Raw genomic sequence first — 26,391 nt, 5'->3', positions numbered from 1 at the left:
GAAAATAAAACTATTTAAGTTACCTACACCATTGTGTGTGCGTGCGTGTGCGTGTGTGTGTGTGTGTGTGTGTGTGTGTGTGTGTCTGTGTGTGTATGTGTGTGTTTTAGAAATGTTATGGAAAGTGTGAAAGTGAAGAAAGAAATTGAGTAGAAAGGTATGAAAGTTTTTGGCTGCCGAAGATTTACGAGCTTTTCATCTTCGCGAACGCAGTAAATAAAGGCAGGGGAGAAGGAGTAGCGTCTTTTTTTTTTCTTTTTTTTTTTTTTCTCAATAAAATATTTAATGACAACTGCAGTTCCCAGAAGTGATCTGAAATAGTCCTGAGGAAAGGATCAAATTAATACGCTCTGGAAACTGAGTAGGAGTAAATTTTCTTACAGAGGTGCTTTTTTGAGAGAAAAAAATCCATATCATTATTTATGGCTATAATACACACACATACACACACACATGCACACACGTATATATATATATATATATATATATATATATATATATATATATATATATATATATATATATATATATATATACATACATACATACCCGTTCACATACAGCTTTCACGATAAAGACAGAACCCAGAATGTCTTTATCGTGAAAGCTGTATGTGAACGGGTATTTATATATCTATCTATAATCTCCTCTTAATGTCTAATATATATATATATATATATATATATATATATATATATATATATATATATATATAGAGAGAGAGAGAGAGAGAGAGAGAGAGAGAGATGTGGTAGTTTTGTTGAACAATGTGTGTGTAAGGTGTTATGTTTGAATACTATGGCAATGCAGTCTTGTAGAAAAACACCGTTGGGGACGAGACAAGGTAAAAAGAACAATGACAATATTAAAATAATTTCCAATTATAAAGTATTTATTTATTTATTTATTTATTTAATTTGACGAACCAAGACGTTGTCGTGGTGTTAAATTCTATCATTTCTAAATTTTCGGAACTTACCTAATTTTCAGAAAGAAGGAAAATGAAAAAATATGTACAAATAATTTAAGACCTCTGCGAACCTGCGAACCTGCGATTTGCCGGGTTCCGGCATAAATGAACCTCCACAGAGTGCTGTGGAGGTTCATTTATGCCGGAACCCACATATATAAGTGCTGTGGAGGTTCATTTATGCCGGAACCCGGCACAATCGTAGGAGAGCAGGTTCGCAGAGGTCTTAAATTATTTTTGAAATATGGGTTGAGATTTATGTTTGTTATTATTAACTTATTTTTATAATATCATCAGTATTAATTACATATTATTATGTTTCATTTAAGTGTAATTATAATTACTTATTTAATTATTTATTATGAACACGTGCAGACACATATTTATCTTCTCTTCTGTTTTGTTTTTGTAATTAAGATCTAAAGGAAGTATAGTAGAATTATTTCCCTTGGGTAGCAATAGATTCATAAATATGTTTCTTTTCTGTTTGATTTTTGTATATTTTATTTTCATTTAGCTTATTTGTTTATTTATTATACATTTTCACTTATTTAATGATTTGTTATTGAAATAATAGGGGCAATAGATAATTATATTATGGGTTATTTTATGTGTTATTATTTAATTTTTTATATATAGTATGTTATTACTATTTTAATTATTTTATATAGAAGTATCTTAGTACTACGTGTTAGTGTCCTATATCAACGTCAGATACAAGTTTCATGTGCCCGTTTATATATCAGTATAAGTGCGCACCAAATATTATTAGTATTTGATAAATATTGTTTTTATTTATAAGTAATGAGTGTTGTTAGTGTTTATGTAGTTCTATTACGAAGTTGCTATTGAGCTCCGCTCTGTTGTTTATTTTAGGGTTAAATTTCTTTATTACCAGCGATTCCTTAATTCTGAGGTCACTTGAGCCTCTTTCTGTGACTAGTATTTTTAATCATATGTATATTGGTGAGGTTGTTAGACCTTGTGTTTCTCAAGCCAATGGTCATCATTGATCTATAGACAGAAAATAGATTAACATTCAGATAGATAGATAGATAGATAGATAGATAGATAGATAGATAGATAGATAGATAGATATGTTTTGAACACATAGAAAGATGGTGTGATAGATAACATATTGAAGATATTGAACATAAATAATCTCACAGATAGATTGATTTATACAGAAACGGATGATAGATAAATATAGAAATACTTGCAGACAGTTACATATATAAAAAAAAAGTGCGTGCGTACATGTATGTGCGGTTAAGTGATAGATTTCTTGGCATGTAAAAATATTGAATTGATAGAAATTATAGAAGCGTGTGTATTATAGAAGTTAATATCAATTTTAATATTTCGTACAGTTCTCCATCCTTTTCAAAAATGTATTTTTGGTAAATTACAACCAGAATCAATAGTTTCTCTTTGGCTCTCTCTTCCTAAAACTAAACAAAATTTTCATGAGCAAAGTTTCTTTCATGGGCTGCTTTTCAGTTGATTAAAATATGGGCGTATTCAAATTCAATATAAATAAATTCTTAAATATATATATATATATATGTGTGTGTATATATATATATATATATATATATATATATATATTACTTTGCCTTTGCAATAATCAAGGCAACGATATATTATAAACGATGTATCATAAGATGTATTTCTATAATGTTACAATCGTTTCTTGCTTACACTTAAACGTGATTTCCTTAAAAGATATTCCAAAATAGCTAATCCTAAGACACAAGAATACAACTATAATGCATATAAAAATATGCACAATGACTTATTTTGCTAATACAAGCAGCGAACTTACCGCCTATTCCTTCATTTTTTCGATTAATTTTATGGGAAGTGAGTTCGCTGCTCTTTTAATGAAATCATGCGTAAGTGTAACCAAATATAATACTGAGCAATACATGCAATGATACGCCTGTTATAATATATTGTTACCTTGGTTATTGCGAAATTATAATATACAGGGTCGCTTATTAATACTGAGAATCATTGAGCTTAATTATCTGCATCAATTAATGTATACTTCGGTTTAATTGATATATGTACATTACCGGAATTTAATAAGTAAATTTTGGTTAAAAATTATATATATCTATATATATATATATATATATATATATATATATGTGTGTGTGTGTGTGTGTGTGTGTGTGTGTGTGTGTGTGTGTGTGTGTGTGTGTGTCGCCTGACATAGATAGATAGATAGATAGATAGATAGATAGATAGATAGATAGAGTTACTAAGAATTATATGTAGTTGCTTGGTTGATAATTGGGAGATCGGCATTAACTCTTTGTCACAATGAAAAAAAGCAATTATTGGGTTCGGCTATATGTTGGCGTTGTATATCTGAAATGAGTAAGAACACAATAATAGGGGAAGAATAATAACAACCTTTTCACTCTTTTACACGGCAATGATTGGGTACAAAAAACGAGTAGACCACTTATTTGTAGCAACCTATGCCTTTGGCCCGTTACATCAGCACAACGTGTGTCAGCAAATAAGTAGTCTTCGCTGAGTTCTTGTGTATGCGTGCGTGTGCGTGTGTGTGTGTGTATGTGTGGTTGAAATATGTTCCTACTGGTGTGTAGGGTGCAATTAAACTGGCTGGCGTTTACTCTATTTTACTATCGATGGATTTTGCGATGGACTTACTTAAGAATTAAGTCTAATTAAAGTTAGACGTACGTCAAAAGAAAAAGGGCGAAATTCCTATTCATTACTTGTACTTCGTCAAGAACAGTTGGGTGTTAACATAGCTTTTATTCTATTTTGGGTTATTTGATTGTACCTGTTCTCTTTAACCATTACATATATATATATATATATATATATATATATATATATATATATAGTAATTTATAAAATATATATGGCGATTAAGCTACACTGAATATTCTGCATTTCATCCAACTATAGGATTCGTCAGGCTTATGCATAAGCCTGAAGAATCCTATTGTTGGATGAAACGCAGAATATTCAGTGTAGCTTAATCGCCATATATATTTTATAAATTACTAACTAGCTCTACCTACGTATTGAGCACTTTTGAAGTAAATGCTTAAAGTTTACGCATAAATCTATACTTTCGTATATTAAATTTATGTGAATAAATGAAGTAGTTATATATATATATATATATATATATATATATATATATATATATATATAAGTGAATTTAGTTTACAAACAAATGGCGCACTATAGGTTAAAGAAAATAATTAAAAAAATAAATAAATTAATATAATTAACATAATGGATGATCACATTTTAATGTATATACTTTCTCTTTAGGTCCTGTCTCCCCCTTTACACTTAAATATGATGTAGTCCTAGTTATAAATAGGCAATGTTTGAGTTGAAACAGCCAGAGTTGTCCTTGGCCTGACGAAGCGATTCCCTTACTGGGTTTTCGCTGAAACATGTATGCTTATGTGTAAAAGCCATTTGTTTGTAAACTAAATTCACTGATTTTGGCTCTGTCTAAACATTGAGCACTCTTTCGGGTGACACACTTATATATTTTGTTTTAAACAAACAAATAATTACTACCAATACTATATATATATATATATATATATATATATATAATGATTAAATAGAACAGTTACAATAAATATATATATATATGTGTGTGTGTGTGTGTGTGTGTGTGTGTGTGTGTGTGTGTGTGTGTGTGTGTGTGTGTGTATCCATGTGTTTATGGGAAAATATGTTTATTCAATTATATATATTATCCTTAATTTATATCAATGATTTTATTATGAAGTTTGATGCATATTAAATATAACTACAGCGCATATACAAATAAATGACAAAAAGTCTATATTCAAAACACTTTTTTGTCATATATTAGCATTTCAGCCCGGCTTTATCCGAGTGTTTGTAGCTGTATGTTGAGCAAAAAAAAAAAGTGGTAGTAGGAAGGCAGGCTCGAACCCGTAACGCGAAGGAGGAAAAGAATGGGGGAAAAAAGTGACGTCTTTGATGTTACGACCACCGCCAAACCGGAAGTGACGTATGTTTAAATTAAGGCTAGACAATCGAAAAGAGGGGTTGACTTTCGACAATATCGGCGAAAAAAGCGACTCCTCCCTGTAGAAAATTGCTCAGTTGAGGGTGAAGAAATTAATGTTTTTAGCCATTTTTTTGGTATTCGTCGTCTGAAGGGTTGAGCTTAAAAACGATACTGATCTTGTGAAAATCCGTCACCTCTGTCGAAAGTTAGGCAGACATGCAAACATACATACATATATATATTGGTAGCTCAAATTTTCGACCCAAACCGATTAAAAAGTTTGCCCTATCTCTGAATACCCTTTATGTAAAATTTCAAATGTTTAGACCAGAAATTTCTGAGTAATTTGGTAAAGACCGCAGCGGTCAATTTTTTTTTTAACTTTGACCCCTATTATGACCCCTTAACATTTATTGTTTTGGGCTCAAATCAAGTTATTAAGTTAGATATCTATCCTATATCTAAAATTTCAATTGTTTATATCACCAATTGGCAGAGGAGTTTGGTAGAGTTCTCAAAGGTCAAATCGTGGAGTTTTGACCCCTTAACAGCTAAAATTTCTGGCCGAAAACGGATTACAAAGATTTTCCCAAATCTCCATACCCTGAATATCAAATTTCGAGTCTGTAGACTGAAAATTGACAGAGATATTGTGTAGGGAAATGTACACAGACAGACAGACACACAGACAGACACTTTCACTTATATATATATATATATATATATATATATATATATATATATATATATATATATAATGGTTAGTTAAATCCTAATAGCAAACGAAAAAATCAGCCCCAAATCATAATTTCATTTTTTTTTTTTTTTTGCTGCGGCAAATGCTAATATGCTTTTTTTTTCTTTCCGCCTTACACACATTTCGAAACTCGTAACGAAAAAATTGTTTTGGATTTTGTAGACTGTTCTTCAGTAACGATTCAAAACAAAACAAGAAGGAAGAAAGATGTCGAGAATGGTATTCAAAAACAGGAAAACTCACTTTAAATAATGAGAGTCAGAGAAAATAAATAAATATATATATATATATATATATATATATATATATATATATATATATATATATATATATATATTATACGCACCTACGAAAGGATGTATATAAGTCACTGAGTCTGAACAAATACATACCGTGCCTCCTCTACTAGTCTAAAATCCCCTCCCTTAAAACGAACGTAATTTTCTCTATCATTCTTAGTCTACTTTTTTTCCTGGAGAAGCCGGATTTTAACGCAATTGCAGCTGAAACATGTCTACACATACGTAGTCAGTACTGTTTTCATTTACCTGTTATTAAGCACTATCTTATAACCTTTGGAGTTTCATTGGATTAGCATTAAATAACAACAGTATAAGTACCACACATACACACACACACACACACACATATATACATATATATATATATATATATATATTATTTCATGTATCCACATGAAATATTATGAGATATAATATTTTAAGTATTGATTTTCAGTGTTTAATTCAACTGTCCTCAAGTCGTAAGTGGAGCTATGTAGTAAGTTATGAATTACTGTCAGAGAAAGATCTGACATTGGCTTGTCAAATACTAAATAACTGGTGAGAAGACCAATGAATCTGATTTGTTAGCTAGCTAAACTAAACTCCACATGAATATATAAAAGTACCCGTTGCATGAATTCAATACATTTTAGCATAACACATCCTTACGGGATGAAACGCAGAAAAGTCTGTGAAGCTTAATGCTTTATTTTGGGAGCACATATACGATTATGTATAGATAGGCTGTCGATTATGGTAAATCGTAGACGCTTGTAAGCTTCTATCTTTATAACATCTAATACGAATAACTAATCTTCATCTCAAAAATTTATAAACGTAACGCTTGTATACTTTAAAAGAGTAAACTAAATTTGGAATAATTGTACTTGTTCTGCGCTTCGTGACTTTTAGATGTCTAGTATCAGTTAGTTGTGTTGTTATGTGCCTTCGTCGGATAAAAAAACAAATCTATAGATTTTACTCTAGAATATATATTAACCAAAGTTATTATATACTTGGCTAGGCGTCAAGTACGGCAATTTAGTTTGATTGGCAGGGGCGGGTTTGAACTAATATCACGTTTATGTCCATATAGTGTGTTGTATATTTGTGTTGTAATTGGTTAATTACTGTCATTATCACCATAATTATTACTACTTACTGGATTATCTGCCCCTTATATCTGGGTTATTAATTCCCATATTGTGTTTATTTCTCTGCAAAACATACTTAATAGGTAGCGTTTTTAAGTAAACCTACTGATTAATTTTTTTTTATTTCTCTTGTAGATTGCGTTCTGCTTTGGACTGGGTATAATGGCGATGGTACAAATGGTAGGACACATCTCAGGTGGACACATCAACCCTGCCGTCAGTATCGCCATGGCTATTGTCTTCAACATTTCTCCTTTCCGTGCGTTCTTCTACATCATTGCCCAATGTCTTGGCGCCATTGCGGGTGCCTTCTTCCTAAAAGGGTAAGAATTACAAAACTGACACAGCTTTATATATTATAACGGAAAAAATTAATGAAAATAAATGAATAATAGTCAAAGTTTGACATTTACAAAAACAATAATTACATTCATTGTGTTTATAAAGACGAAACATATAGCAATATAAGGTTGAACATCTGAATAGAATAAGATCAGATACGAATATAAGAGTCACAGAGTACATGATAAATTAAATTAAATGCCCGGTGATCACATTCAAAGAGCACGTGTGGCAAAAAGAAATAAATAAATCATTCTTCTTTCTATCTCTATATTTCAAAACATCTATCTCTCTATCTATCTACCTATCTACCTACCTATCTATCTATCTATCTATCTATTATATAACAGAGGCTTTGTGTGCGTGTTTGAGTGTATGAGTTCGTTTCCTATGAACACAGAAACGGCTAGGCCGATTTTTATGAAATTTCACACGAAGGTATGTTATGTCCTTAGCAGTGTTTTTAGATAGATTTTGTATCGGAACGTCTTCGATAAGTATCGATAATCGATAATCAAAATAATCCGATGAAAGAAGAAACAGGCGATTCTGACCAAAGTTAACACCTTACACAGCCTAACATCGCAAGTGTATTTAAGAAGTTTTATGATCGCACAAGTTTATTTTTGTAATTTGAGTAACTATATCACTCTGTACGGAATGCCGGTCTGATTACTTCTTAGACACGAACGTGATAAATTTGTCGCTTCCTATTTAAAATAGATAAATTAATACACTCATATTTTAAACTGTTCACATTCTTTACAATATAAATCTAATCTTGGTTATGTAATCTAACCTTTTTTTCGATTGGGAACGCAAACACGGAGACATTGGCAACTACTGTAGCGATCTGTCTGAAATTTCGTATGGACCTTTGTTATAATAAGGTGTAATGATCAAAGTATTATGGTATTCGTTAACTGTTAATATGTATTAATATGGATTAGTCACTACGATATATTTATTTTAATTTTTTCTCGGAAAATATTGAGTCGATTTGGCTGAAATTTTGAATAGACCTTTATTATAAGATTCAGCGATCTAAGTATTATGGTATCAGTTCGATGCACAATTACGGATTAATAGGAGTTAGCATTTAATGCATAAATGAGTACAAATTGAACCATATTCAACCATCAATTCTGCATAAAGCCCTTGTTCTAAGTAAACGGGCTAAAAAGTCTAGTATATATATATATATATATATATATATATATATATATATATATATATATAGGATATATACCAATAAAATGTATACACTTTTTAAATGGCCATAAAACTAACATTTATTATAAGAAAGAAAAGTTTCATACATCAAAATACTGTGAACAAATATAGAAACCAACTAATTATCGAAAGTGTTCAAATTATTGGTTATTGTGGTCCATGAACAGCTGACAACGCTCACCGATTTAATCGAAAACGTTCCTAATCAGTTCAATTGGTATGTTGCCACATCTTCTTCCAATGGTTGCTTTCAACTTGTAGTTCGTATTTTGATGTGGACCCTATGTTTTTTGTTTTTGTTTTTTTTTTTTACATGGAGTTCACTACTTATCAAGGCCCAATGGCCACTCAGGGATAAGGGTTATTGTGTGTACAGTAATCAAAGGGATAGTGTAGCAATAGTATTGGAGAATTGGTAAGGTGTCATTACTTAGGGAGGGGGCAGTTCATCAGGAATTTTTTTGTGTTGGACTTGAAGGCATCCAGGTTGAAGTCGGGAGGGAAACAGGCAAGCGGAATAGAGTTCCACAGGCGTGCAGTTCTAAGAAAGAAGCTTTGTTCATGGTATCTACGTTTTGATTTAGGCACAGATAGGGAGTGGGGAAAATTATTGACAGTGGTTTCAGTTAATCGGGTGTTTGTTTTTTAGAAAGATTGGCGAGGGGGACCAGAGAATGGAGCTCAGGCGAGCACCTGCCATGGAAGTAACGATAGAACAATGACAGGCTCGCTACGTCTCTTCTGTGGGAAAGAGGTTGCAGAGTAGAGAAAAGGGCATCCCCCACCAAGCCACGGAGTCTATTTTGTACTCTGTCAAGGCAGGATAGGCTGTTTTTTGCAGCCCCCGCCCAGATGTGGCAGCAGTACTCCATCTTTGGACGTACTTGGCTCTTATATAGATAGAGAATTGCATCATTAGTGAGATATCTTCTGGAGCGGTAGAAGAATCCCACCATTTTTCTAGCGACCTTGGCCACAGACTTGATGTATGTGTTCCATTTAAGATCAGGTGTAAAGGTCAAACCCAGGAGCTTATCAAATCCTGGGGCCTCCCTTAAACGAGAGCCATCCATTTCAAGTGATGCCAGATGGGGATCAGAGCGTTTATGATGTAGAGATAGGAGCTTGGTCTTAGATGCATTAAAGGTAACCAGCCACCTCTTTCCCCACTGTACCACGCGCTCAAGATCAGAGGAGAGAGAATCAGAGAGAACATCATCATTTACGGCCTTAGATGTGTTGCCATAGATGGTCGTGTCATCAGCATAGATGTCAACGAAAGATTTTAGTATGTGCTTTGGGAGATCATTGATGTAGATCAGGAAGAGAGTTGGGCCCAGTATGGACGCCTGAGGGACTCCAGCATTAATACTGTGGGCCTCTGATTTCTGCCCATCAACCACTACTCTTATGAGCCTATCAGATAGAAATGATTTAATGATAGAGAAAACATTTCCAGTTATATCGTAGCTGGAAATCTTGTGTAGTAGGCCTTTATGCCAAACCTTATCGAAGGCCTTTGATATGTCGAGAACAATTGCCCTAGAAATGAAACCTTTGTCGGGAGATTCGCTAATCCTATGAAATATAACCGTTAGCACATCAGCTGTAGATCTAGCAGAGCGGAAACCATATTTCGTGTCGCTAAGAAGGTTATTTCTGCTATGGTGGTTAACTACTTCTCTATTTATTGTGGATTCCAGCAACTTACTCATGACACACAGGAGACTTATTGGTCTGTACTGAGAGGGGGATGACTTATCACCTGAATTCTTAAATACAGGACATACTGATGAGGTTTTCCAGGGTGTTGGAAAGCACTTCTCCTTAAGGCAACGCTTAAACAGTTTTGTAAGTATGGGGGCAAGTTCTGGTTGTAATTTTTTTTAACACTATAATTGGAATACCGTTGGGACCAGTTGCTTTACTGGAATCAAGGTTCTTGATTAGCTTGGCGACCTTACGCACAGATATTTGTATGTTGCATAGCGTGTTGTCTGTTATAGGAGGGAATATGGGGGTTGATGGCCTTCGTCACACAGGGTAGAATTTGCCGCAAAGTTTTTGGCAAATAGTTTGGCCTTGTCGGATGCTGTCGAGATGACCTCTGGTCCATTGATAATGGTTGGGATAGAGCGCACGTTTCTGTTCAAGATCCTATTTGCTATTTGCCATAAGTGGTGGGAACCAAGCCGCTGCTCAGCTACTTTGGACTTAACGGATTGCGCATATAGCTCTCTTGCATTTTTTATTACTCTTTTACAATGGTTGCTGGCGGTTCTGAAAGCAGCTTTAGTTTCAGTGCATCTATTACATTGGTAGCTATGGAAAAAGTGATTTCTGTATGGGATGGCAGCAGCACATTCGGGGGAGAACCATGGCTGACTGTTAGGTTTTTGTTGGAATTTTTGGATGGTATGAATTGGCCTATGCCTACAAGTAACAATTGGTCAGATCTGATACTATAGAGGACACATCCTTTTTAAACATGGAACGGAGAGGGTGATCAGATATGAATGTACGGAAGCTATCCCAGTCCGCCATAGAGTATCGGTATACAGTACGGTGGAGGGGTACGTCTGTAGATTTATTATATTTCATTTTTATCTTAACTGATACGACGCAGTGGTCGGAGGATCCCAGAGGAGATAGAACGGAACATGAGAATAGCTCAGAGGAAGTTGATAGAAAAAGGTCTAGGAGGCTTGCGAACTGACCGGTACTATCGGGCACACGGGTGGGCTCGCGGACAATCTGAGTGAGGTCATAGGCAATGGCAAAATCATGACAGAACATCCCCTCATCATCAGTCTTATTTGAATGGGTCAGCATTATGGACATTGAAGTCACCGCAAATGTGAATGTTAGCCGAGGGATGAGCAGACAGGATGTGGTCTATTTTTTCTGATATACTCTTAAAGACAGTAACTCCACTGTTATGGGGGCGATAGAGGGCAAATATAAATGCAGTGGTGTAAGCAAGTGCAACCCGGAAGCACATATAAGGTAGATTAGGGTCTTCTCTGGAGATATCCCTTCCACAGGGGAAGCCATCTTTAATGTAGGCACATATTCCATGCCCGTGGCGATCTTGGGGGTCAGATTTAGATGTTAGGTTAGAGTATCCTTTAATTATGAACTCATCTAGGAAGGTGGTCATCCCTATTCTAGTTTCGCTTAGAAAGAATATGTCAGGTTTCGTCTCCTGTAATTGGGTTTCAACCTCTGGAAGGTTAGAACGTAGACCCCTGATGTTGGAGAAGGAGATATGGTAGTAGGGGGTCTACGTAGGAGGATGGGGTTCTAGGTTTATTCGTGTTTTCTAAGTAGATGTTTAACATGCTCCAACCTCTCGCCCCCCCCCCCCAAAAAAAAAGAGAAAAGTTTAGGGGGGGTCAAATCTGGTGAGCGTGGACAGTACTCGATACTTTCTCTTCGCCCTAACTATCTGTTTCGCAAGTGACTATCAAGATATACTCTTATGTCATAATGATAGTGAGGAAGTGCTCCATCCTGCTGGAAGTGCCATTCTTTATTCCTAAACATCTGTTGGGTATGTGGCAAAGCGTATACATGTAGCAAGTTGAGATAATTTAAAGAGTGTATACATATATATATATATATATATATATAGCATATATATATATATATAGCATATATATATATATATGTAAAAGAGATTTAGAAGGCTGTCACAATGCGAGGAATGAATTATAGTCGCTGTTGGTAAGAGGAGACGAGAACAAGTGGCGATTTACAAATCAATAAGTACATATATATATATATGTTTTATTATTATTTTTTTTTTTTTAATATATATATTTATTCAGTTGTATGGTAAAATGTCTTACTTGTTTTCATGCGACGTGTTCCATAATAATTTCGGAAAATTTTTCCCTTTTCAAATGGTGTGCGTAACAGGTCGATTCAAAGCATGCTGGATGAAGGGCCGGAAGTTATAGCATATATAATAGCTTTGATAGCAGAAACGATGTGTCTCTGAAACCGTTGGATAGAGGAAGTTGCCAAATCATTTAAAATGTGCGGAACTGCAACATTATGTACTTTTTTTAGCAGAAATGACCAACAAGTGAACAGATCGAACGAAATGTTCACTTATAATATGCATTATGGAACGTCTTATATCACGCGGTTATACACATGACTCCATTAATGCATTGTGTCCTGTATACATTTACTAACTCCCACTTTACAAATGCCTACAGGAAGCGCAGCGATTCATTTAGGGCGGAGCATTCGTGTATATCAACAGCAATTAGGTGAAGGTAAGACATGAAGTTATTTCTCTCCAGCTGTGAGGCCGTCGAACAGGCATTACAATAAAGAGCGTGTTTAATAGTCTGTCAACTCATGCTGCGAGGAACAAAAATTGTTTTCTTTAAAGTTCAGATAGTTTCGTGACTCGGCTGTGTGTCTCATCTGTCAGTTGGCAAAAGGGTGAGCGCTATGCACGTGTTGCGTAAGGTGTAACGCTGGGTCAAAATCATTATGTAGAACTAATAAACCAGATAACGGAATTGTTGTATTAATTAATTAGTTAATTCATATATGTATGTGTGTATTATGCGAAACACTATCCCTTTCTATCCTTCTTTCTATCTATTTCTATCTATGAATATACGTGTGTGCGTCTATATATACGTGTGTTTCTGTTGTGTGCATGTGTATATATATATATATATATATATATATATATATAATCATCATTATTTCATGTATCCACATGTTATAATGAGATACAATAGTTTAAGTATCGATTTTCTTCAACAGTGCTCAATATATGTGAGTAGAGCTAGATAGTAAGTTATAAAAATATATATGACAATTGAGCTACATAGAATTGTCTACTCTCCAACACTGCAGCAAATACCGAGTTCCAACGGGAATGAAATGCAGAAAATTTCGTGAGTAGCTGAACTGCAATATATTTTCATAACTCTCTCTCTCTCTCTCTCTCTCTCTCTCTCTCTCTCTCTCTTTTCTCCCTTCCTCCCTCTCTAACATCTTTTCGCTCCCGCTCACTCACTCTCTTATTCTCTCTCTATCTCTTTCTCTCTCTCATCTTTTCTCTTTCTCTCTCTTTCTCTCTCTCTCTCTCTCTCTCTCTTCATGGGATAAAATAAAAATGGTATGACAACGGAGATGTTGAAGTCTGATGAAGACAAAATAATCGATTCTTTTGGAATATGTCATCAGTGATGTATGGGAGTATGAGATTCTATAAGACTGAAAAGATGCAATGCTTGCATCATTGCACAAGAAGTCTCAAAGCCAGAGATTTTCATAGGCATTTCGTTGCTATCTGTGCTTGGTATGGTCTTCTGCAAGATCATTTTCTGGGAGTCTAACCTTCTTCAAAACTTCAACAGGTTGATCAGGACAATCATTGTCAACATTCTTTCTGAAACTCGGTGGCTTTAGTGCTAACCGTGGAACAACAGAAATGATCTTCAGTAACTTCAAAAAAATGCATGGAACAAAATATTCCACTCTATCTTTATTGATTTGTCAAAAGCATTTCATACCGTGAACAGATCAATTCTTTCGAAAGTTCTGTCAAATTTTTTTTCTGGAGATGGCTATTGTTTTTTCGCTACAAACAAGGCATATTGCAACTTGGAACCTTTGGGCCCACCGTTTCATTAACTTTTTTAAGAACGGACAAAATTGCTGAAAATGGTACATGACCATATGATATAAATTTCGTAAAAATAGAATATATCTGAAGTTTGAAAGAAGGTTCAGTCCTCATAGATCCGTTAGGGTAAGAGGGAACTTAGAGATTCGGAACTATTTCAGAAGACTTTATACACATGGTTTAAATTTCATAAAACTAGGATGTTATACCTTCGTAGTCACATTAGATATACACGTAGATATTCAGAAACACGTCCATAGTCTTTCCCGGTAAAGTATACATAAGAATACACTTTTAAATTTTATGTAGATTCTCTAACCTTTCTCTCTATGGGGAACTCACAAACACCACATACATGTACACAGATATTATAGAGAATAGATGAACTCCAAGAATTCTTGGGTTTGATGCTATTATAAATATGGATTAATCAAATAGAGTGAAAAGATTATTTTATTTATTCTTATTTTATTTTATTTATGTTATACTTTTCAGGGTCGCCTGGGAAGGCGCCGGTCTTGGAGTGACGCGGTTGAACGGCGGTATTAACGCTGGACAAGGCTTCGCCATTGAAATGTTTCTAACGTTTATCTTAGTAGCTGTGATCTTCGCCTCCACAGACGGCAACCGCAGCCATTTTGGAAACCCTGCCATTGTCATTGGACTGACCGTAACATTGTCTCATTTAGCCGCCGTAAGTATTTATTTTTATCTTTACAGTATGTCTCTTTCGGAATTTCTTATTACGATCAACTAGCTGACCCGCCCGGTCGTTTCCCGGATTGAGTGCGTAAATAAAAAATAGATACCTCTATTTTCATGGCGATGTAAATAAATATTCGAGGAACTCATCGCTACATAGCACTTATAAGAAATGAGTAGTCTCTTTATTTGCCTCCTTCACCAGGGAAGAGCTATACAAAAGATCAATTTTTAATGTATGGAAAGTCTGGCTCTCACAAAAAAAACTCTCTGGGTTGGAATAAAAACTTGACTTAGTCTAGAAAGATTTCTCCTTTATGACTGAACAAAGAAAAGATGAGGTGTAGTGTGAGAACCAATACTACGCATTGCTCTTAGCGAAAAGGCCAGGTAATTTTGTCGATTAATAATAAAGAAAGAAACATGGAGATTTATGTACAGGTGAGTCGCACAGGAGAAAAAAAAACGATATTTATCATGATCACCGATAAAGAAAAATGACAAAAGGATTTAAATAGAAATGATAAGGGTTATGCTCCTTTCAGTCAAATGATCACATGTGCTGATTAAGTGAAAGTTTAGTCTTGTTTAAATAATTATCAATGCTACAATGAAATAAAAAAGAATTCAGAATTATGTCCACATCTTACCAATAAAAAGAATATATAATTGTTTGGTTTATAAATTTACTTTGACAAATATGTCGTCCATTTTAACTTTAATTTCCTGCATATGACCAATATGGCATCGATCCAAAAACATTGCTAGTCGGATCAAGTATTTTTAAGGATGCAGAATTTTAAAAAAACAGAAAATTGGCTATTCAGAATAAAATATTGAATTCTCATACGCACAAAACAAAATCACTGAAAAAACAAAAATACCTTAAGTAAGGTTAAGGATAATGAGTAAATGTTTGATAAAATGATGGTTAAAATTATTACGAACTTGCCAGGATTCGAACCTGAAATCTTCTTATCCGTAGTTAGACACGTTATCCATTGCACCACAAGTTCTATCCGTATGGCGAAAGATGTTACCGCGACTGCATACAGACAGTGCTAAATTCCGTTGACATGGGCAGGTAACTTTTTCGACAACAACTTTTTCGACACGAAACGGTCCCAAAACCCTTATTTCGGACTTTTTGTGTGACTCGGCATTGTTCGTTATGAACCATATATAGATAAGGACAATCTAGAGACTCATACCTTTCTGGGAAAAAAAGAATTTTTCATTTCAGTGCATCCGTTTGAAAGTTTTATTGGTATATATATACACACATAAATAAATAAACATTTAGAATTTTATTAATAGTATAGATTATTTCTGTCGAAAGCATATTTGAAGCTATCACATGAAAAAGAAAGTTAAACATTATTTACCATAACTTAATTTGAGAACACTTTCAAAGTTTTAGGTGTTTGATGTTTTCATACTGCTATAGAGGCAAAAATGTCTCGCAAACAACAGAAACGATATGTCATCAGTAATGTGGGGGAGCGTATAAGAGGTTAAATTAGGTTAAATGTCCAGAAGTCATGTTTCTAAACTTTTTAGATGGGCATTTACTATTCATATTACTTCGGACTATTGTTCTCATCTTGAGCGTTATTTTCACAACGTTTCAGTCGATGTAACCTTCAAATGCAGTGGATAAAGAACTTTGTAAAATTCAATTATAAAGTTACACTCTTCTGGTGGTTGATGGTACAATTCTCAGTGTGGACGACACTCAAAATACAATTGCGAATTACTTATGATTGTATTAATATCTAGTCATGGCTGACAGAACAAGAGAATACTATGCACGTTGATTAGATAAAGGGTTCCATTTGAAATTCCGTGCAGATCCTCGATTTCAACAGAAAGATTCTCGAGTCTGACAAGATACACCTAAAGAAGGCCAAAAGTTACATCGACCGTAACATTGTGAAAATAACATTAAAGATGAGACCAGTATCCCGAAGAATTCAAATAATAAGAGTGTACGAAAGTACTTTACAATGTTTACTCTTAATGACGAAGAACGCTCAGGTAAGATAACCCTTCAGAGATGACGATCAAATTACGATATTAATTGAGAATAGCCAACATAACGCAATACAGGAACAGAAAAGCTTAATATATAAAATCCAACATTCATGAGTATTTGGGGCCATAAATGGATATGATGTTCGGCTGCCACATAATAAAACTTTGGGACGTACTTTCCAGACATGATATTTAGGTCTAAGTTCGAAAATCCGCCTCTCATAGTTTTGTATGTTCAATAATCTCATTGCAATATTTGAAAACATTTTTCTTTAATTTTAGATGTTTAAAAAATACATGTAAATTTACACGTGTGTATTCATTATATACAGTGTTCAATGCCTTCCGAAGGCAGAATTATAAGTGAATAGAATATGTTTTTAATGTGCCATGACTATTGGTATCAGGTTGAAAGATTTATCATATGGTTTGAACACGTTTCAGATGCTCTGCTTTGTTTCCGATTCTACTTAATCGTCCGACACAAAATTGGTGACGATCACTTCTGTCATTCAACTTTGCAGCCAGTCTTTTCTAGTCTTCTGTTGCTTCTTAAGAAATCCTTAGTACTTTTTTTATATTTTTAACTAAAAAAATACGTGTTTTATTCAATTATATATGTATAAGATGTAAATATAGTTGACTTGGAACATTGTTCAGTGTGTATATAAACGTAATTTATAGAAGAAAATATAATACACAGGTGTAAGGGATAGACGAAAACGGAAGCAAATTAACAGTGGAATGAGTTATGTAGTCTTCGCGTTTTTATTGATACAACACACACACACACACACACACACACACACATATATATATATATATAAAGCTGAACGTCTCTGTGTGTGTCTGGTCACGAATAGGTTCCTATATGGTTGACTATTATAGAAAACTGATCACATATAATGATAGAAGATGTATCGAGACACAGGAATGGGTATGTTTGATCTGGCATAATGATGATTCATTAAAATTGTGGGGTCCGCGTACGCGCCTGGTCCACAAAGTATGGAAATAAAAAATTTTAAAAATTAAAAAAAAAACGTTTACAAGTGTTTTTGATATAGATGTACATACTAATACTTTGATAAGTATGTTTTAATTTAAATAGCGATGGTATAATAAATTGTGGGGTCTGCGTTCGCGCCTGGCCTCCACAGAATGGAAATAGGCACAAACTTTAATAAAGACTTCATATCTATCTGCTAAGTATAATTTGACAATTATGTTTCAGTTTGAAGAAATATGGTATAATAAAATTATGGGGTGTTCGTTCGCGCCTGACCTCCATAGAATGGAAATATTTCACAGGGTTTTTTAATATAGATCCACAGAATATTGTGATAAGTGTTTCAGTGTGAACAGGTATGGTATGATAAATTATGGGGTTTATATATTTTATTTTTACTTTCATCATATTTTGCTTTAGTTTTGATACTCCCAAATTCGAAGCGATTTCCTTACAAGCCTTCCTTTTCATAAATTATAATACTTTCATAAATCAGAGTCCATTTTCTGTAGGCTGTTTTTGAACCCAGTCAACGACGGGTACTTTTGCTAGTGTGTGTATATATATATATATATATATATACACACACACACACACACACACACACATATATATATATATATATATAATAAAATACAAATTACAATTTAATTTACCAAAATTATCCAATCTGAAAAGGAAACACTAGATAAGTGGATAGTCCTTAATTCGCGGAGTTTCGAAGAAATACTTTCCTTCTCATCAGAGGGTAGGAATTAGCAAAATGCGGGATCGAATTTTGCATGGAAAAGTATTTGATGAAACAACAAGTAAGTCAAAGATATTACTTGATAACAAAAAAAGTGAAGCAGCGGGAATATGGTGAAGAAAAAGGTGATTACACATGAATGGATAGTCTGGTGGAAGATAAATAATCCAGTGACGGTAAAATCCAAATATATAACTTCAAGAAAGTTAATTGAATTTCCATTTGCACAAGTAAAATCCAAGGAAATCCCGTAATTGGAAGAAGATGGTCCATAATAATCCAAATGCAGAAATCCATGGAATAATTCACAAAAATATGTACAAGGAAAAAAGGAAAAAATTCCAATAATATTAATAAAAGAAAAATAAGATATGCTTTTCACTCTACTGCCGAGACATAAATATAAATAAGAAAGATCAGGAAAGAAAAAGAGGAGAAAAAATTGGTGATAGAGTTAAATATAAAATAAAGAAACAAATGTCAAAATGATCCAGACAGGAAATGTTAAAGGCGCGAAAAAAATATATAGGGCAAAATAATATAGTTCAACTGAAATGTACAGGTCATCACTTAAAAAAATGTCAGCAAGAGTTGTTAGACGACACTAAATGGAAAATAAATAAATTAATTAATAGATAAATAGAAAATAATAATAAATAAACAAAAAATAAATAAATAAAAAATAAAATATAAAATATAAAATAAAAATTGTTTAAGGGGAGAGGATGGCCGGTATCTGCAAATTCAGGAAAAAGAAAGAAAAAAAAGTAAGTAAATGCATATAGTAAAATATAAGTAAATATACATACAAAATATGAAAGTGTGGGTAGATTGATATATTAGATAGATAGGAAAGTTTAAAGAATAAAGCAGAGAATGCAGATAAAAAACCGGCCATGCAAAAAAAAGATAAAGAATTAAAATTAAGAATTATTAAATTATAAAGTATTAAGAAGTATGTAGAAAAATGATAAAGTTAAAGAAAAAAATTGCATATCTATATAAAAGGTAAAAGTAATAACTATGTAATTTCAAAATTGCCATAATTAAATTTGGACTTATGTTTACAGAAAGATATCAGTTCATTTTTAGAATATATTATATTGTTACTTTGAGGGGAAGTAATTATAGTTATAGCTTCGGTTCTCCAGAGGCGAGATGACTTAGAGCCTGGAGTATAAGACTTAATTTTTTTATGATAGCCCATTTGATTGAGAAGGGGGTATTGTTAGAGTTAAGTTTTTGAAATTAAAGTGGTTAGAGAAGTTCCTTGGTTATTATTAGAATTATGGTTGTTAGTGTTTCCTTTTCAGATTAAATATGTTTTTAACTCATTTCAAAGTGTTTTTAACATGTTTTATTAACTGTTTGCTCGTATATATATATATATATATATATATATATATATATATATATATATATATATATATATATATATTTCAATCCTACTTGCATTAATACGGTCTGATGGAAAGTCTGTATACTACGATATTTCGGAAATATTTCTCTTCGTCAGATATGTGGTCAACTTTAATTTAAATGTGCATGAGAAAATCGTTTATATATATACGTATATATATATATATGTGTGTGTGTGTGTGTGTGTGTGTGTGTGTGTGTGTGTGTGTGTGTGTGTGTGTGTGTGTGTGTGTGTGTGTGTGTGTGTGTGTGTCAAGTATTGCGGTTCATTTGTGCTCTAAGCAGAAATATTTATTTCGAAAGCGCTGCTGTCATATTAAAGAACCTACTGTTGATTTTATATGCCAGGTTTTCTGCTTGTGCGGTAACAAACTTCTCAATGCAAAATCGTCTGTTCCTTCTTTTATCAGATTTTTCGATACCGATTATCGATACTCATTGAATACATTCACATCGGATACAAAATCTATCTAAAAGCACTTCCAGACACATAAATTACAATTGTGTGGACACATACACATACTTACAGAGTTCCTTTTATATATATATATATATATATATATATATATATATATATATATATATATATATATATATATATATATATATATACTGGCATTTCAGCCCGGCGTTGCCCGGGTGTTTGGATGTGTATGTTGAGCAAAAAAAAATAATGGTAGTAGAAAGGCAGGCTCGAACCCGTACCACAAAGGAGGAAAAGAACGAGGGGGGAAACCTGACGTCTATGCAGTTACAACTAGACTAGACTAAGGCTAGACTATCAAAAGGAGAGGATGACTTTCAAAAATATCGGCGAAAAAAGCGACCCCCTGTAGAAAAGTGCCCAGTTTAAGGTGAAGATATTAATGTTTTTAGCCAATTTTTCGATATTTGTCGTCTGAAATGTCGAACTTTAAAACGATACTGATCTTGAGAAAATCCGCCGCCTCTGTCGAAAGTGTTGGGCAAACATGAATACATACATACATATATTTATATATTGGTAACTAAAAATTTTCGACCCAAACCGATTAAAAAGCTTGCCCTATCTCTGAATACCCTTTATGTAAAATTTCAAATGTTTAGACCAGAAATTGTCTGAGTAATTTGGTAGAGACCGCAGAGGTCAATTTTTTTTAACTTTGACCCCTATTATGACCCCTTAACATTTATTGGGTTCAAACCAAGTTATTAAGTTAGATCCATGTCCAAGGAACCTATATCTAAAATTTCAAGTGTTTGGACCCAAAATCGTCGGAGGAGTTTGGTAGAGTTTTCAAAGGTCAAATCGTTGAACTTTGACCCCTTAGTAGCCAAATTTCTGGCCGAAAACCTATCACATATATTTTCCCAAATCTCAGTACCCTGTATATCAAATTTCGAGTGTGTAGACTTTAAATTGACAGAGTTATTGCGTAGGGAAATGTACACACACAGACACACACAGACAGACACACAGACACACAGATACACAGACACGTTCACTTTTATAGATATATAGATATACGAGCCCATATTTTTACCATTGCTTTATCCTAATTTTACGTAGGGGCAAGTCGAACCTACATTTTAATATTCTTTCAGGCGCTGATTAATTAATCCTCTCAGCCCAACTCATGTAGATAAAATCGAGCTGACCTTTCACTATTTAAATCCATTAATTAACTAAAGCGATTCATCCACAATTTTTTTTTTCTCACACTTTATCTCTCAATTAATAACTGAAATATTCATTTCCAATCATTTCCTCATTCGACGCTCTTAGTTTTTATTCGCATCATTTCTGAGGTTTATCTTCTGGAGACGTTCAGACGAAAATGACTTTATGATGTTTAGCTACTTTTTCTCATTAACAAAATTACACTTTTTTTCATGAATTACTATGTTTTTGTTTTTTATTTTTGTTTTGTTTTGTTTTTGTCTTTGTTTTTTTTTTTTTGTTTTGTTTTGTTTGTTTTTTCCTTACCCTTGTTCTACCTTTCTTTTACGTTTATTTTTTATTCTCAGATTCCATTCACTGGATCCAGTATAAACCCAGCTCGTTCCTTGGGATCAGCAGCTGCTGCTAACGAATGGGAAGACCATTGGGTATGTATATCTTTGACACATTCACAGTTAACATCCATTTGAAAAGCATAGCTGTGTTACTTCCGATTATACGTTACCATTCGGCACGAAATCACCCAATTGTTGGGAACCACATACTAATGGAATCCATGGAAATTATACGGTTTATTTATTCCTTAACTATCTCCCTTAATCTTCATTAAAACTCGGCTTCGAAATCTAGTAGTTAATGTCTTTTGTTTTCTTCTCTGCAATGTCTTTCCCACAGTAGAAACATTGCGAGCCTGTCTCCGTTCTATCGTTATTTACCTGACAAATCTAAGCTTTAATCTATGCCCCCCCTTGCTAAACTTTCACAAAATACACTCGTCTAGCTACAATTATTATCCACAATTCTACCTACTCTGTACCTGTACGTAAATCTAAACGTAAATTCCATTAGCAAAGCTTCTTTGCTAGAACTGCCAACCTGTGGAACTTTGTTCCGCTGGCTTGCTTTCCAGCGGACTACAATATGGTCGTCTTCAAGTTCAATGTAAGCAAGTTGTTGTTGGTCCGTCTCCATAAATAATCAAATTATATCCAATTCCCATCACTAACAATTTGTACGCTGTTGTCTCAGCGACCACCGTATATTCATTAACCTTTATCCTCGAGTGGCATTCAATGGTGATTTCCTTGTAAAAAATATATCGGTTGAGAAAGCGACCTTGTTAACCGTACGTGGAATAAGATAAACACAGGAAATGCAACCGCTGACTGAAATACAAGAGGAAGCTGCATACAACGGAAAGAATCGGGAAGAAATGCGACACAAACTAAAAAAGAAACAAGTCGTAACTGACTAAATGAAAAGACACGTGGCAATAGACAACTGCGTAAGTGACAAGTCAGGGTCGAGTGTTTAAATTCAGAATCTATCAAAAGCACAATAAGAAGCAACTTATTCCAAAATTTCTTTTGTTTGCGACAATAACCCAGGGTACAATGGCATGTGATTTAGTCCAGAAGTAAGTTGATAAGATTTAAAGGTGAATAGGCAGACAGTTATACGAGACCATGTGCTCACCCGCTCGAAAACGATCGCCGACCTCAACGCTGCCGTGGATTCCTTCTCTTTCATCTTCTGACCGTATCTTCGTCTTCATGAGGGGTACGCACTGGCGCACAGGTATATAAATAAAACAACTCAAAAGAAGCATAGAAAACACATTCCATGGACGTCAGTTGGCTCTGAGTGCGTGTGTGACATCATCGCGGAAAACAACCCTCTGAACGATAAGCCCCATATTAACAAGATGCCTTCAATAATTTTCAGACTTTTTTGTACAGGCATTTCAAATTGTCGCAGATTCTGGAAAAATCAGTATGTTATTGCTATAGCTCTTATGAGATGACCGACCAAATTTTATGATTTCAGGTTCTAATGAACAGCTACAGCAGGAATTGGAATATAACCTACTAAAGCCTGATTGTCACAGCTGGTGAATTTTAAAAATGCAATCTGGACGCGAGGACAAAACGATATGCAATAAAAACGATATGCAATAAAATTGTTTTAAACTTAGAAAAATGCCACAGAAATGTATGGAATGTTTCAGCTTGCTTTTGGACCATCTTGCGTGGTATAAGATATTCAAGGAAGGCAGGGAGTATTTGGAGATAATGAGAGGTATGGGAGAAGTAAGGAAGTCATAACACCAGCGTTGATTGGCCAAATAAAGAATTTCATATATAAGGACAGTCATGTGTCTATAGAGACAAGAAGTGCACAGTCTGATGGCAGTGTGGGAACTGTACACACAATTATATGCGTGGAACTGAAAATGTGGAAGATTTGTGCGAAGTTTATTCCAAGGGTGCTCAGAGAAAACCAGAAAGAATGACGTTGTCATGACCAAGATAAGCACTAAAACAGTTCTTCACCCTTCCTATAGTCCTTGCTCCTATACTTTTGGTTATTCTATTTGCTCAAGGAAAGAGGTTGTCGTTATCAGACAATTAAGGAGATAAAAGAGGCTGTGACAAAGGTCATTGACACGCTCACACAAGAGGACTTCCATGTGGCCTCCCAGAAGTTGTTAGAATGATACAAAGAGTGCATTGCAGTCGGAGGAGATTACTTCGAATGGGTCTAGAGTTTAATGTGTGTAGTATCAATAAAAAATGCCTATACAAAAACCGCCATGTTTAAGGCACCTCGTACACAGGTCTCTTTGTCGTCGGTTGATATTAGCTCATTTCGATCTGTTCCGAGTCACGACTTGCGTTCTACTATATCCAACTGGAAAACCGTCGACAAACTCAACCGTCGCAAACTTAAAAACTGTCCGTAAACTGTTGCAAAACTCATTGCTACTTCTAAAACTGCCGATAAATTAAGTTTAAATATATCTACATTATTTCCTGTCTTGAATGAATGTACGGTTCGCCACACTTTGGTTAACCATTCTATTTTAGCTTCTTTTTGTGTTCCTTGATGAACAACTTCCTATACACTTGTTCTACTGATAAGCTTATTTCTTTTTTTTATACTATTGCTCTTTTCTTTTTTTTACTGCCTAACACTTGTGGCGTCAATAGCATCACAGATAGACAAATTCGTTTTATTTTATATACATTTTTTATTTTATATACATAAGATGACATGCTAAGATTTAGAACTGTTGTGTTGTGTCTTGGAAGATGTCGCTATAAATATCTTTTGCTGCCTTAACAATGTACAAAATCGACTCCGAAATCTAATGGGGGTGTCTCTTTCTCTTTCCTATAATATCTTTCTCACGAAAGAGACTTTTTATCTACTGCCTCGTTATTGTCATGGTAGGTTCTCAACTAAACTCCAAACTATGCCTCTCTTCTCTACAAAATGTTTACAACAAAAACTTGTTTAGCTACAACCAGTGTAAATAATTTTCATTTCTTCCTTCGTCTAACTAAAACTAAACGGAACTTTAATGGGAAATATTTCATTCCAAGAACAATACCACTGAGCTGCTTTCTAACTAACTACAACATGGTTGTTTTCAAATTCAATGTTAACAATTTTTTGTTTAGCCGTTCTCTTAAATAATCAAATATCCCTCGTTTCCACCATCGTCTCCAATCTTAGTGTGACGTCCTACCAGTCACCTGATAAATCCATTAACGTTTTACACTCGATATGTATATCATAATGTAACGCAAGGGTCGGAAAATGAGATTTGAAGAGCCAGCGTCCTATAGGAATAGCACTCTGACCTACAAAATATGCCTGGACATCCCCGTCGGCATTCACTGATTGATTAGTTTTAAACCAACCCTCCTAGAACTGCACAAGACCTAAGCCATACCTTAGTCAACAGGTAACAAGCCATCTCAACAATGGCCTAAACCTTTTTAGTTTTGGGGCCGAGAGAAAAAAAAGCCCCGCCACTCAAATGGCGTTTAGGCCTTGATAAGCAGTACAAAACATCCTTGAATAATACCGATCTTATGTACGTTCATTTACTTTTGTAAGATTTAATCTTTTGATTATTTTTGTACCGTTTCTTTCAAAGTTGTTTTTTTTTTTTTTTTTGTTTTGTTTTTGTTTTTTGTTTTTGTTTTTTGTTATTGTTTGTTTTTTATATTTTTTATTTGTTTCGTTTGATTTTTAGCTTTTGGGTTTTTGTTTTGTGTTGTTGTTGTTGTTGTTGTTGTTGTTGTTGTTGTTGTTGTTGTTGTTTGTTTGTTTGTTTGTTTGTTTGTTTGTTTGTTTGTTTGTTTGTTTTTGTTTTGTTTTTTTTTTCAATATATTTATAGATCTAATAGTACAACTCATGTTTCCATTGTACATTTCAGGTTTACTGGGTTGGACCAATCTTCGGAGCTTGCGTGGCTGCTTTGCTTTACAAGTACTTCTTTAACCCATACAGGAATATGCCCAGCATGGACGAAACACTACAGATGGGTAAGTCAGCTTGCTATTAGGTTGGTGCAAAAAT

The 26,391-nt window shown here is 34.1% G+C and overlaps 1 protein-coding gene across 1 annotated transcript in view; it reads left to right on the top strand.

The window, feature by feature from the left end:
- The window catches only part of LOC145294032 (aquaporin AQPAe.a-like), a 72,470-nt gene that overhangs the window by 40,315 nt on the left and 5,764 nt on the right, over positions 1-26,391 (top strand). The window contains exons 2-5 of the mRNA XM_080141013.1: positions 7,349-7,536; positions 14,943-15,141; positions 22,367-22,447; positions 26,249-26,357. Coding sequence (XP_079997139.1) covers positions 7,349-7,536; positions 14,943-15,141; positions 22,367-22,447; positions 26,249-26,357 — 577 coding nt within the window. The remainder of the gene's footprint in view (positions 1-7,348; positions 7,537-14,942; positions 15,142-22,366; positions 22,448-26,248; positions 26,358-26,391) is intronic.

Source organism: Euprymna scolopes, chromosome 15 (genome assembly GCF_053919585.1).
Source record: "Euprymna scolopes isolate OS-2025 chromosome 15, ASM5391958v1, whole genome shotgun sequence".
NCBI classification, from domain to species: domain Eukaryota; kingdom Metazoa; phylum Mollusca; class Cephalopoda; order Sepiida; family Sepiolidae; genus Euprymna; species Euprymna scolopes.
Note: the sequence above shows the minus strand (reverse complement) of the source record. Positions and strands in the feature narration are given on the sequence as shown.